The 14,756-nt window shown below is 31.7% G+C and overlaps 1 protein-coding gene across 1 annotated transcript; it reads right to left on the bottom strand.

The window, feature by feature from the left end:
• Nucleotides 1–9,428: 9,428 nt before the first annotated feature.
• On the bottom strand, nucleotides 9,429–13,370 carry LOC129217305 (5'-AMP-activated protein kinase subunit beta-2-like). The gene is given in 2 exon segments (XM_054851582.1): nucleotides 9,429–12,716; nucleotides 12,718–13,370. Coding segments are annotated over 2 exon segments (798 nt in total). The 5' UTR covers nucleotides 13,297–13,370; the 3' UTR covers nucleotides 9,429–12,497.
• Between the last annotated feature and the right edge of the window lie 1,386 nt (nucleotides 13,371–14,756).

Genomic DNA, 14,756 nt, shown 5'->3' with positions numbered 1-14,756 from the left:
AATAGCAACATTCCGAAGTGTTTCAGGTTGCAAGGAGTAGGTGTTCAGAAACTTCTGAGGCTTGTTTTGTTAGGATATGCTTCTCCCACCCACTGATAAAGAAGACGCTTTAGTGCTAATATTTTCTCATTCTTTTATTTTATTCATGTGGTTTGGAATGTTTTTCTAAATTGTTCACACACCTTCCTTTTTCATATTTACCTCTGTAATTTGTGTAGTCATAGCCAAATCTTTATACAGTGGGTGCCATTTAATTGAATCAGTAGTTAATTGAATCAACCACTTTAATGAATCAAATTGCCAAAAATTTAACAAAATTCAGCTTTATTGAATTGGCTGCTTTATTGAATCAGACGCTTTATAGTCCAGTCAATGAACACATTGTAGTGTGCATGGAATGTGCAATAATTTTTGACTTCAGAATATTGTTAGGGGTAGTAAGTAAACATACTAAAAGTCCCCAAATCTAGGGGGTGAGCTAAAGGTGGGAGGGAGGGGGGAAGAAAATTTTGGGTTTTTCGAGAAAATGTCGTAAACGGTGGAAAAAATGCATTTAAAATAAAAATTCAAGCTGTTTCCTACATTTTTTCAAAAAACCCAAAATTTTCTTCCCCCCTCACTCTCACCTATAGCTCATCCCCTAGGGGTGGAGACTTTTTGGTATGTTTATTTACTAACTACCCCTAACAATATTCTGAAGTCAAAAATTATTACTATTCCATGCACGCTGCACCCCTGCTTTGAGCACTCATTGAGTGAACTATTATGGAATCAATACTGTTAAAAACAAACGTCATTGATATAAGCGGTGGCCACTGTATACACACATAAATGGCTATCAAGGAAATGTTTTTTTTTTTTTTTAATTTTAGACAATTTTTTGTTAAGGATTTGTTACTAACTTTTTTGAAATTTTGATAAAAATGGGAATTACTCAAAGAAATTGAATATGCGCCTGTTATTTACTATCTCTGTACATGAAATATTCATTTGTCATTAAAGAAAATGCTTTTTCATTCCTTATTTCAAATCTGATTTTTCTTTCTTTCCAGGAATGTTTCAAATAAAACCTGCCCAATTTGTCGAGAAACACTTGAAAATACTGATGATACCTGGGTAATTCCTGAAATTCCTGAGACATCTGAAGTTAATGCTGAACTTCATAAAGCTTTGCAAGTTCTGAGCTCAAAAGAACCTCAAAAGTAGCTTCAGTAATTTTTAAGATACTTGGTTTTAGAAATGAACTTTATGTCCGGCACATGTAATGTTTCAATGCTATTTTTCTTTAAAAATAAATTGGATCTTGTAAAATATGTTTATAAAAGTATTCTTCAAGTGTACAACTATGTAAATCAAGCATATATGGTTCTTCTCAGAGACAAAAATACCTCAGAGATATATTTTTTCCTCCACTATGGTTTTCATACATATCGATTAGGAATGTCACATTGAACTAAATTATGAACTCTGGGGGGGGGGGGGATTAGCAAATTTGATATGAATGACTAAATTATTTAAGTAAGTCTTTCTGTGAAAATATTTGCATCTATCTCTATTTTTAACTTAAATTTTCTTTTTCTATTTGCTTTATGTGTTTTGAAATGTGTTAATATTTTTAAAAGAAAGATACGGAAAGGTGAGCAATATGAAGCACTACTATCATTTTTTAAAATTTTAATGTATATTTATGGAGCATTAAAACTTTGATACACACATTAAAGCAGCAACAATTGTGGGAAATCAAAACATTGTCAGTAAGTTTAAAATTTTCTAACAGTTAGAGATGGATAAGATAATTTTTAACTGCTTGTTGCTGATTCAAAATTTTATTTGAAGATACCATTGAACATAATTTTTCTGTGCATTAAATAAATGAAAAAAATCAATTATAAATTGTTCACAAGGAAGATTTTTATTCTCTCTCTGTCCTTTTTATGCATACAGTCAGCCCTCTATTGAAGGAATTAACATAATCCAAAAAATAAGTTCCTTAAATGGGAAATTCCTGTAAGATTTACATTTAATAATATTTTATTTTATACTAACGGTACCCACACGGCTTTGCCCACAGTAGAATACTAAAAGCTCATTTGGTTCGCCCGTATATTTACAAATAATGGATGATGAATTTCTCGCCAATTTGCTATGTTAATTTATTCGCCCATGGTCACATATGATAGTTTGCTAGTCCAGGTTACTGTAATTTGTTCGTCCATGTTAGGATGGTTTGCTCGGTAAAATGATCTTTAAATTGGAATAGTAAAAGAACAAAATTGAATTTTTGAAAAATCGCTTCGTGGTGCTCAGCCCCATGCTACAAACTAATTTTGTGCCAAATTTCATGAAAATTGGCAGAATGGTTTATGCATTATGTGCGTAAGAGACATCCAGACATTCAGCTTTATTAATAGCAAATTTAATTCTCATTAGCTGTAAATATCAAACAAAAACTGATTTGATTTAATATTTTCATGATATAGATTTGATCCACTTGCTTTAGTCACCGACCGCTTTGTCTAGTATAATAGACAATAGTTGTAAATATCATGCAAAAATTGATTTAATTTATTATTCTCATGTATAAATTTGATCCACTTGCTATAGACCACCTTGTCTAGTGGTCAGAGAAGTCTGACTGTGGATGTGGAGGTCCTAGGTTTGAATCCCGGCTCAAACATGGATGTACTTTCTCCTTGTCCTTTCTTTGTGTGAATGTGTATTGTGCTGTGAATGGTTACCTACCCTATAATAGGCCTTATGGCAGGTGTGTACGGGTTTTGTTTCAAAATGGACCGTGCAAAGTTGGGCTATGCAAATAGTTTATAGATAAAGAGTCTTACTTTCTGGAAATTCAGTAATCTCCGTAGAGTCGGGAATGGATTAACCGCAGTAAACAAGGGTTGACTGTACGGGAATGTGGTGTCTTGTGTAAATAATTTAGTTTGATTCCATGCATTATGTTTTGGTTTAGAGCAAACACAAAAAAGGCATAGACAGACAGAAATACACACAGACAGACATATTGTTGCCTCAAAGCAACAGTTGGATATCTTGCTGTTATTCTTGGGAGGCGATGATATATCTTAAATGGTTGAAATAGTTTTGTTTTTCTGGGTATAAATTGGACAAATTTTGAAAATGCAGTACTTTATTTTATAAATTGAAGAAAGTGCAGTACAATAAATTTTACACTAAATCGACAAAGGAGAAGTGCCTTTTGTTTGATTCTAAACAGTTATATTCTCAGAAATTGTATCTGCTTCAATGATACAAAGGAAACTAACGTTTTGGAGACTTAGAGAGAGGAATATTTTCGTGCCCAAGGAAAAAATAGAGAATCATTGCAATGATTCTCTATTTTGTGTCTTTACTATGTATCTATGATACACAAAATGAGGATGCGCCGCAAGGCGGCTCTAATTTTATAAAATCGGGGTATTTTATATGATGATGGACGCCGCAAGGCGCCCCTCATTTCGTGTGAATGTCATCGTGTTCCGTCAAAACTAGGGATGCCCCCTCATTTTGTGGCACCCAGGGCAATTGCTCAGCTCTTGGGACGGCCCTGAGCTCTTCTAAAGGCTATAGTGGAAGGGCCAGTGGAGAGGAGATGATTTACAAAAAATTGCTATCTGCTTTCAATCACTGCACACTTTCAGGAGAGAGTATATCACTGTATCATTGCAAGTGGATAAATGCATTTTAAAACAGTATTCAACTACTTTTTTTTCCAACCAGTAAGAACTACCTTTAAAGAATGCAGATTTGTTGCTGGGAAGATAAAATCACTCTTTCATATTAAAAGCTGCTCCATTTTCATAGGCAAAAGGTAATCTGTAAGAACTGTGTGTGTGTGTGTGCAGTTTTAAGTATAATAATAATGTGATACTTATGACGTCTAATTTGTCTTATTTTCTCATATTTTGTGAACATTGGGTAATGTGAGTGTAATAGTGACTAAAAGGTGCAATTTCATGTCACGAGAGCAAAGACTTGAATTACGTTAAAAACGCATTTTAAAGATCATAAATAAGCATTCTACTATCTACTAGGAAAATATTCAATTTATAAATAAAGAATCCTACTTCCTGGAAATACAGTAATCTCCGTTGAGTATGAAATGTATTAACTGCAGTAAACCAGGGTTGACTGTATGGGAATGTGGTGTTAGTCATACTACGCAGGGCTGTTCTTTGGTTATTTCAAGTGATACTGACTAGTCATATCTGTACGTTTATCCCACTCTTTTGAATTTTTGTTTCACTGCCTACAACAAACAGAAGTTCCTTATTGATTCTGTGTGCAACGCTGAGACATTTATTACAAATACATCCCTAAAACTTGGTACAATGTTTCTTAAAACTCAAACTTAAAAATTTAGACTAGAAAGTTTTAAATATTTTCTTCTTTATGTGGGCAGAATTATTCTGCATATTTTGCCCGTATTATTCTACTGGCTGTAAAAAGAAATTTAAAGCAGCATCTTATGGAACATGTAGTTCTTTTTCTTTTTTCCCCCAATGAAAGTTGTGTGTGTCTGCTGCATAATTTTTTGAATGTTGAGAAAATTTCAAAGCAAAATCAGTTTTGCTTCTAGGATAACTAGAAAACTAAAACTTAAAAAAATGTAATTTCATTTTGTGTCTGAAATTTTTGAGAAATAGGGTAGACCAGTGAATGAAGTTTATTTTTTGAACATAAGGATTCAATAATTTTTTCTTACGTGAATTGGCAGTAGTATTTTTCTTTTATACATTTCTGAAAGAAAAACAAGAAAATGTTGTGTTTGTCCACTGATTAGGGGTGTTTTTTTTCTGTTTTTTTTTTTCCATTTTAACCTCCCAAAAAATATGATGCAGAACCAAAGTTCTCCCAATTAAAAAAAATAATAATAGTTACAGATGTCAAAAAAAAAAAAAAAAAATGCTTTTACTGTCATGTGCCAAATGTTGGTTTTTAATAATGTTATGAATTCTTAAAAAGGAAATTGTGCTTAAGTGTTTATTCACTGGTTCGTCTACCCTTATTATTAGGTTTTGTTGAAATTTAATAAAAGAATGGCCAAAGTAATTTCTTTTACCAATTTTTAAGAACATCAATGAAGAAAAACTTTTAAGTACTTCTATCAATAATCATAAATAGCTATCATAAAGAAGTTCAACACATGTTTATTGCTCATATGATATTGATTTTTTTTTTTTCAAATGTGGGCTGCTGGAAGAACATTCAGGCACAAATAATTTATAATGGATTTATCCATTTATGAATGAAACTTTAACAAATTGAACATACTTTTGCAGAAAATAATTTTTTCAGCATATTTATGACACTGAAACTTGTACTGTGCCTAAACAGCATAGACATGTAATTAAAAGTTATCCTTTTTTTTTAGTTCCCTTTTTTAAGGCGCCTTGTGCCACCATACACTAGCAGAAAACCATTTTATGTTTAGTGGAAAAAATAGGTATTTTTAGTATAATTATTGGTGGTACCTAGTGCAGGGGCATCCAATGCTTAATTTCTTGGGAAGGGAAAAATTCTCAATTTGCTGAATGAAATTCCAATTTTTCCGAGTGATAAAATACAGCCTCATTAAAAGCAATCGAGAAAAGTTTTAAAAAGAAAAAGGAACTCCAATCTTGCACTTGGACACCAAATTTGTTGAATAATAAACCAAATTTGCCAAATAAAAATTTTTCGGAAGGTCACAGTGACTTCCCATTGGGGCGCCTTTGACCAATTATTCCTACTCCAGCTTGCTTGGGTAGTTCTCTTTTTAGAAATAAAATAAGTGTTTGCTTCAAAAATCAAGAAAAAAAATTTCTAACCTGAAGTCAACAATATGAAAATAGCATGACTAATTGAAGGAGGATCCATTCGAGCAGTGGCAGACATTATAGTCCAAAGGCGTACAAATCGGGGGACCCTTGTCAATCATTTGAGAAAACGGGCCCATTCCTTAAAATAGGTAATGAAGGAAGAAAAGACACGTGTCATATTTTGGTATTTAGCAACATTTTGGCGATATATAAAAAAAAAATTTACTCCTAGTATATTTTCTTTTTGTGATTATTTAGACCTGAAAAATTTAACTTGCGGTAATAACTGCGTTGAGTTGGCGAATAAGTAAAAATGGCAAGTCTTGTATTCTTTATTGCAATCCTACTTGAGCCAATTTTCAATTGAAATTAATTATCCGGGGCATTGTTATCTCTGACCAATGGCTGCTGAAAGAAGCAAAACCAAGACCCTCCTACTTACATAGGATGTGACCTGTCCAATGAGACAACTGCCTTTACCACACAATTAAAATGTTTTACCTCTTTTAACTATTTTCTTAAATTCTAAGGTGACGTATTCAATCTATAGAACCAATGACATACTTGCAAATTCCATTCCAACTTTTCTCTCCATATTGCCCCTTCACATAAATGGACAATTCTGAAACGGTGCGGAGCAAAAGCTCAAACTTTTCGTGGTCGGACTATACCATTCGCAAATGCATTGCAATGGGTCCCCAAACTTATAAATCCACCTCTGTGTTTGAGGACATAAAAAGCGCTCATATGCTTGTTTCTCTCTGATTTATGAACATTCCATTTTTTAATTTTTGCTACTGAAGATTTTTGTTTAAATTATTTCTTTGTTCTACGTTTAAACATTGAAATAAAATTTCAAATTACAAGATCAAATGTTGTACAGCTTGATTTAAATCATGTTATTCAAATTTCTTCGTGGAATTTTAGCCATCATGCATGTTTAAAGAGAAGTTGAAATTTCTTCTTAAGTTAAACTGGAACTTCTTATAGATGGAAAATAATGAGTAAAAAACTGAAATAAAATTTATTAAAAAAATGTATATGTACTGATGTAATATAAGACTTTGAATGTTGTTGAACCATTTCATCAAATTTATAGCTATTGTTAGCTCTTGTTTATTTTGCTTTATGTAGAAAAAAGAAATATTTTGTTGTATTTTGCCAACGAATAATTACTGTAACATAAATATGTAATGTATCATATTTTGAATAAATAAGTTCAAAAAATAAATGTTTATCATTTCAAGCATAAAGCTAATAAACATGAATGAATTTATGTACCCATTTTTTTATGCTGAAACATGGTTACACTTAATGTTATTAGAGTATGTAAGCAGAATGAGTTCTGTTTTTTTTTTTTTTTTTTTTTTTGAAGTCCTGGCATTCTTCTGTTTTGTTAATAAGTATGCACATTACAGCTAACTGAAAGTTCAAATAATCAGTAATCCAACGTTATAAAGCACAAAAATTGCAAAATATTGCCGACACGTGTTTCGGTGTTACAAGGAACACCTTTTTCAATGCAAAGAAGTGTGAGCTTCTGGATGAAAAGTCATCCTTTTCTCGGATGACATTTTCCAATATATATATATATATATATATATATATATATATATATATATATATATATATATATATATAAAATAAAGCAATCAGAATTTCAAATATTAAACAAATTATAAATAATAAATGATGATAAAAAGGAAAAACGCAAACAGCTATTAAGTAGGAATAGATAAAGAGTGAATCCAGAGCTCATCAGCCGTGGAGGATTCATTAATTATGGTCAAAAGACCAAAATTTTAACTATGAACTAGAAGAGAATGTTTAAGCTCCAGTACATGCAATATAGAGTAACAATGGGCAAAAGCACCACTTGCTAAGCTAAAAGCAATAAACTAGAGCTCAAACCTAAAACTAAAAGCAGGGGGTTTCGCCTCGACTAATTAGGAAAACAAGTTCCGATAATTAGCCTTCCACGGGACAGTACCTGCCTATAACAAAATTGTCTCACCTTGAAATCCACATAAACACAACCCAATCCATTATTTAACCTGATAAAAAAACATTCCATTTGTGAACAAAACATTAAAAACATATCCAGAAATCAGTCCATAGACATACCGAGTCGCCTGTTTCGCACGTGTAAAAAATTCATCCACCCCGGTGATTCATAAAAAATGGTTTGTCACAGTTGTATCATACATTTACACAGTTAAACAGTTTCAAAAGAAGCGAAATGCTCATCAAAGGCTGTACTTAAGCAAATGTTTTCAACTAGATTTTTAGGGAAGTTATTATTAAAAAGTAAGTTTTTGAGTACTGAAATTTCTTGCTTAAATGCAGAAATGGTATTGCAAATTCTTTTTATTCTGATAGCTTGCGAAACAATAATGCCAATAAAAACCTTTTTACTTAAGCAGGAGGAAAAATCTTGTAAGCTGTTAACTGTGAAATTGAATTCGCGTATTATATCATAGATTGTAGTGGAACAATTTGTATGTTGATATCCAGGAAATTAAAGCTATTTTGATTAGAACTGGTCTTTTTAAGCGTTAATGAACTATGATAAATAGTTTTGCTAAGTTCAGAAAAATTAGGAAAATTTATGCACAAAAGGTCATCAATGTATCTGCAACAAAGAGGTGTAGAGGAAGGATTGTCAATTAAATATTTTCTCTCATAATATAAAAGAAAAAGGTTGGCTAATGTAGAGCTAAAATTAGCTCCCATTGCTATGCCATTAATTTGTAGAAAACATGAATTACCATTTTTGAAAAAATTATTGAAAATACAAAATTTAAAAAGACCAAGAAAAAACAATTCATTAAAATCAAGGGAATCCTTGACCGAATTAAAAAGTTCTGAAACAGAGGAAAAAAGTTCAATGAGTGGGATATTGGTGAAGAGGTTTTCAAAATCAAAAGTTTCTAAGTAATTTATATCAAGCATATTAATTAAATTGATCACTTCAACACTATTATGGATGTTTTTTTATCAGGTTGAACAATGGATTGGGTTGTGTTTACGTGGATTTCAAGGTAAGACAATTTTGTTATAGGCAGGTACTGTCCCGTGGAAGGCTAATTATCGGAACTTGTTTTCCTAATTAGTCGAGGCGAAACCCCCTGCTTTTAGTTTTAGGTTTGAGCTCTAGTTTATTGTTTTTAGCTTAGCAAGTGGTGCGTTTGCTCATTGTTACTCTATATTACATGTACTGGAGCTTACACATTCTCTTCTAGTTTATAGTTAAAATTTTGGTCTTTTGACCATAATTAATGAATCCTCCACGGCTGATGAGCTCTGGATTCACTCTTTATCTATTCCTACTTAATAGCTGTTTGCATTTTTCCTTTTTATCATCTTTTGTTATTTATAATTTGTTTAATATTTGTAATTCTGTTTGCTTAATTTTATATATATATATATATATATATATATATATATATATATATATATATATATATATATATATATATATAATCGATTATCTCTTTTTTAAGAAAGTTTTATTTTAAGCATGAGTGAAATAATGATTGCAAGTTAAATTGGTTAAAGAATTAACTCTAAGAGCACTTTAGTATTTAAAAAAATTTATTCTGTGTTCTACTGTTGATAATCAATACTGTAAGTAATCAATAAGACAAAATTATAAAATTCTGATCATACATGATTTTTTTATTTTTTATTTGGTTTAACAAATTGTTAAATTTTTGTTTTAGTTTAAAAAAATTGTGTAACAGAATGTTCTAGATAACAATAATTTCACTTCAGACTCAAGTACATACAAATCTATAAATTATAAACATTCAACGATGATCCTAAGAAGCTTACTAGGAAATACAAATGCAAGACACTTTCATCATTACTCTGGTTATATCTTTTTCAACAAGCATTTTACAGGCAAAATGCTTTGACATCACGGCCAATCTAGCTGCAAGTTGTCAAGACAAAAATTATGTCACTAGGCTTGAGCCTTTACGCAGAAAGGCACATAGCCATTAATATATATGTATAATTGATATATAAATGCAAAAAAAAAAAGGAAAGAAACCGTGCCAAAATAAATAAAATACTGATGTCGAAAAATTATATCATCAACAAATATTTCAGAAAATGAAAAAAATAAATGTGCATAATATATTCAATAATACCACAAAAAGTCAGATCAAAACAGATAAAAATGTACAAACATTGAAAGAGACATTTAAAAAACAAAATAATTGCGGAGTGAACCTTTAGAAATATTCCTGCTTTTTAAATTGAAGGGATTGCAATTGAATAAAAAACATATTTAAGTAATCATGATATGCAAAATTTCATTCAGCAATAATGAATTTTATAAAATGACAAATAAATATTGATAGAACTGCTTTGCAGACCTAGCTAACATAGATGATGGTACAAATGCTGTTTGCAGAAAATTCTCAAAATTTGTAGGCAGCTTTTGATATTTTTAAATATAGTGAAGCACCGTTTATATGTTTCTCTTTTATACATTTTTATCATTTATACGTTTTTTAAACTGGTCCCTGCAGAGTCCAATACATATTAACGTATACCTGCAATATGTTTTTTCTTATGTGCGCATTTTTCATACAGTTCCTTCAACAATGTATTAAATGGTACTTCACTGTATATTTCTTCATTGAGCAACATCTATTTCTCAAAAATATTGTGGTTTCTCCAGTTAATACATAGAAAGAAGTAAATACAGTTGATGAAAACATTCTGGAACCATTAGCATAAATTTACACTTTTGCTCTTGCAGGCAGTACAGACTTGGGAGCCACAGTATTTTTTTGCAAAAAATATTTGAGAAAGTATTTGAGCTTGCAGACAGTTTTACATTTTACCTTGGTCTGCTACTACATATTGAATAAAAATTTGCTAATTGAAAGCATTTGTGACAGGGTAGGAAGCCATGTTTCTACTTGCTGCCTCATTTTTTGAACAAGTAAAAATGAGTTGAACTGCCATGGTATCCAGGGTTTCAGATAGAGCAGGAGAAGGCCATAATTATGAACTTTTAAAAGAAATCTCATTTGAAAAATATTTTAATGTGTTACTTTCTTGCAATTTTGTCACGTCTGTTATAAATTGAATAAGATTGAAAAAACAATCCCTCTTAATTGAAAAAAATCTCACTAATTTCAACAGCAGGTAAGATTTTTTCCTGTAATGGGAACCCTGTTATCAATTCAAGCTCATTAAAATTCCCATAAAAGCAAACAAAAATTTATAACTAGTAAAAAATCAAAGACTTCATTAAAACGCAGCATCAAAAACAATGGTGCACTATTGAGGAGAGAAAAAAGGTAAGGAGGTAGGGATGAGGTGAGCATATAAGCAAAAGCAAAACTTTCTGAAAATGGGACGCTTGTGATAAAATTTGAGAAAATGGGGGAAAATTTAAATTTCAATTAAAATTACAAGAGAGCAATAACATATCTAAGACTATGAATAAGAGGGATATAACCAGTGATGCCCCCATCATTTTTTCTGAGGGTATGTTGAACTCAAAATGAGAAAAAGCTTTTTTAAGTTTTACAACTCCATTTTTCTTTACACAGAATGCCCCTTTTTCGGATTCTTTACAAAACATAGTTTCAATTCTCAAATGACCATAAAATATTGTATTTAGGTAAAATAAGTTATAAAATACCACCTAGTGACAATAGCTTAATTTTGAATAAAAAGTGCAGATATATGACTTTTGTGCTTAGCATAGTATTAGGGAGATGCTAAATTTTAGCTTTGAATCAAGGCATTGGAACTTGTCTCAACTTCGTCGTAGATAAAACTGTAAGAATTATAGCAGATTGGAAAAAATTATTGATAATAGAGACATCTTTTACCTTAATGTAAGAAGGTAAATCCAGCTTCTGGTTTTGATTTGGAGAGAGGGCACAGAATTACATAGAAGTGCAGTTTTTGAGCTCAAATAGGGAGCCTGGTGTGAATTTGTTGAAATAATCTCTCAAAATGCAGCTTCAGGTTATACTTAGTCGTTTAGTGTGTGTGTGAGAAGGAGGAGGGAGGTGGGGGTTAGAACTTGACCACGTCTTCTGGATCCGCGTTTGCTTTGGTGTATGACCATATGAATTGCTTTCATACGTAGCACTATTGCAAGATTCTACGTTACTTTCAGACTCTGGTCCTCAATAACTGATGTACATAAAGTTACATTTGTAAACTTAGTTCTTGTATTTTTATAACAGATAGGTATCTAGCAGCTATCCAGTATACAGACTACGCATCTGATTTCGCAATATCTAAAAATTGATCTAAATACTCAGCTGTTAGGAGAAGAAATGTTGCTTAAATGCTTAAAGTTGCCTTTAAATGAAAGTTTTTATTCTGAATGAGTAACATGTTTTGAAAACAAGTTTTAAAATTTTGAAAAACAGGTATGAAAGCTATTGGCTTGCTTTAACAAAAGTAAAATTTACATGGTTTAAACATTTTTTTTTTCAGTTTGAAGAAGGTTATTCCAGAATAGGAAGTTTACAAAGTTTTACATTCCGAGATTTGGATTTTCACATGGAAACACATGTAAGATCACATATGCTATAAAAATAATTAAAATTTAAAACTCTAAGCATTGAACTTAATTACACAAGTGCAACAAGCATAAAATTCAACAGTTCATATTCATTCCTCACAATGCACTACATCCTAGATTGGTTTGTAAAGCAAGGTAGTAACGTATTTCTTTTTGTAGCGATGTGTTGCACTCAAGACAACTACTCCGTCTTTGATAGAAAGAGCATATAAATGATTCAACATAACATGATTGGGTTCAGGAAGCAAATTCGGCTCGCAGGAAAGAGGCACATCCTTATTTAGTATAACTTGGAGTAAATGTGGTGGTAAAACAGGTGGTCCAACTGTTTTTTTCATTTGGCTTGTGCTGAGGGATCTCTTGGTTGTACGAACCAGGGGGAGAACCCGTGTAAGCAGAACCGATACTATCGGCAGCAAGAGCCTCAAAAACCAAAAAATCCGACTTTTTGACTGAAATGACGTTGTTTTTAGAACCGACATCGTTATCGACAGTAGGTTCGTTTGGATTATGGAACCATTGACCATCAACTTTAAACTTGTACTGGTGTTCTCCTTCCGGTATCTCCAGAATAAGAGCGAAATCACCATGGCTTGGTACCATGGGAATGGGTTTCCAATCGGAGAACGAGCCACTAATATATACATCTTTTCCACCTCCTCCCCATTTAAATACTGTAGGTAAAGATTTATCGTATGTATCACTTGTTGAAGAAATTTTTATTTCGTCAGATTTGTCTCTTGTTAGGTTTGAAAAGTCATCGTATTCATCTAAAGAAGACTGACATAGAATTTTCTCTTTTTTATTGCCAGCACTGAATTCAAAAACCTTTCCTTCTTTACAAGAAGCAGGAGGTCCTTCGTTATCTGAAGAGTACGCTCGATCCCGTTTATTGGAGCTTGTATTTCCCATTATTTTTCTCAATTATGCATGAAACATTTCAATAAAATGAGATTCGATCAGTATTTAGTAATTTAAATGCGAAGTTTTTGTTTACGCGACAAATCAGGCCATTTAAATTATAATTTTGTTGCCAGAAATAAAAGTTGAATGTACTGAATAATTTTAAAAACAGAACTTTTATAATGCGAAATATTCAACTTTCAAGATCAATTGAACCATTAATTCATTGAATGCTAAAAAAAAATATTTTAAAACTTCATTTATTGGATGTACGTATGTGTATTCACCAAATATCCTAAATAAACAAACAAACCACTGACGTAGACCGGAAGTAGCGAGACTTATTTCCGGTTAAGCGCCAATCTCCATTGCTAGAGATAGGTGTTTATAGCGAAAGCGATTTTGTTGTGCTTCTTTAAAAAGCAGAATAATGTCTTCTGCGTATTTCAATGCATTAAATGAGAAAGACAAACTTAGTTATTGTTAAAAATTATCTTTCAATGGCTGTGACCTTACCGATCCTTTAGTAGATGGATGGGCGAATCTATTGCTAACGATTGATGTTTACAGTGTTCAGGCAATTTTGTTTTCTTTCAGTTCTAGGTAGAATCATGTCTTTTGCGTATTTTAATGCATGAAATGAGTATAAAATAGGCTTTGCTATTCTCAAAAATTGTCGATCAACGGATCTGATTTTCCTGATCCTTTAAACACAGAAATAAGAGAAAAAAAAAAAAAAAACGAGTCTTCGTTTGTCGATCATTACCGCGATTTCAATGATAAGCATTTATGAATTCCTCCTAAACAGAAATAAAGTTGATACAAAGTCTGCTTTCAAGAATCACAAATCTACTGGATTGCAAGTACGTTGTGAATTGTAATTAATTCCTATTCTTAAGTTGAAGCTATTTTTTCAAAGATGGAAGCTTTTCTGCACTGTGTTCACACAGAATGACTATGACAGTGAGTTTTGGTGTCATATTCAATCAATTCTCCTGTTGTAGCTTTTCAGTTCACACACACTTATTGGTTTACAGTTGCTACCTAATTTTCAGGTTTGATATTTAATATATTTTATTACATATTTGTTCATCACTTTTTTTTTTTGTTTAATCAACTTGCTTCTGTAGCAAGATTGATAGGCATAAAAAAAATTGAAAGATAACAAAATTTAAATTTAATCTCCGAGTGCTTTCTCCTGCGTCAAAATTGCTTTGAATGTAATACCAATAGCTGTACTATGATACTATACTATAACTTTAATTAATGTGTTTGTTTACCGATTGTCGAATATCTAAATTTGTTTACAATTAGAGCGCCTAATATTAAAGTATCGTCAATAACTCGAAGTCCCAAGAGACGGGCTAAATGGTTCGAGTTATTAATAGTTCGAGCTATGGGAAGTTTTGTTCTCATGAGGTAATGAATAGTGGTTCTTTAATTTAATCACACAAATCAAACTGTTTGAA

Source organism: Uloborus diversus, chromosome 2 (genome assembly GCF_026930045.1).
Source record: "Uloborus diversus isolate 005 chromosome 2, Udiv.v.3.1, whole genome shotgun sequence".
Lineage (NCBI taxonomy): Eukaryota > Metazoa > Arthropoda > Arachnida > Araneae > Uloboridae > Uloborus > Uloborus diversus.
The sequence above is the reverse complement of the archived record's forward strand: the minus strand, read 5'-3'. Positions and strand labels throughout refer to the sequence as shown.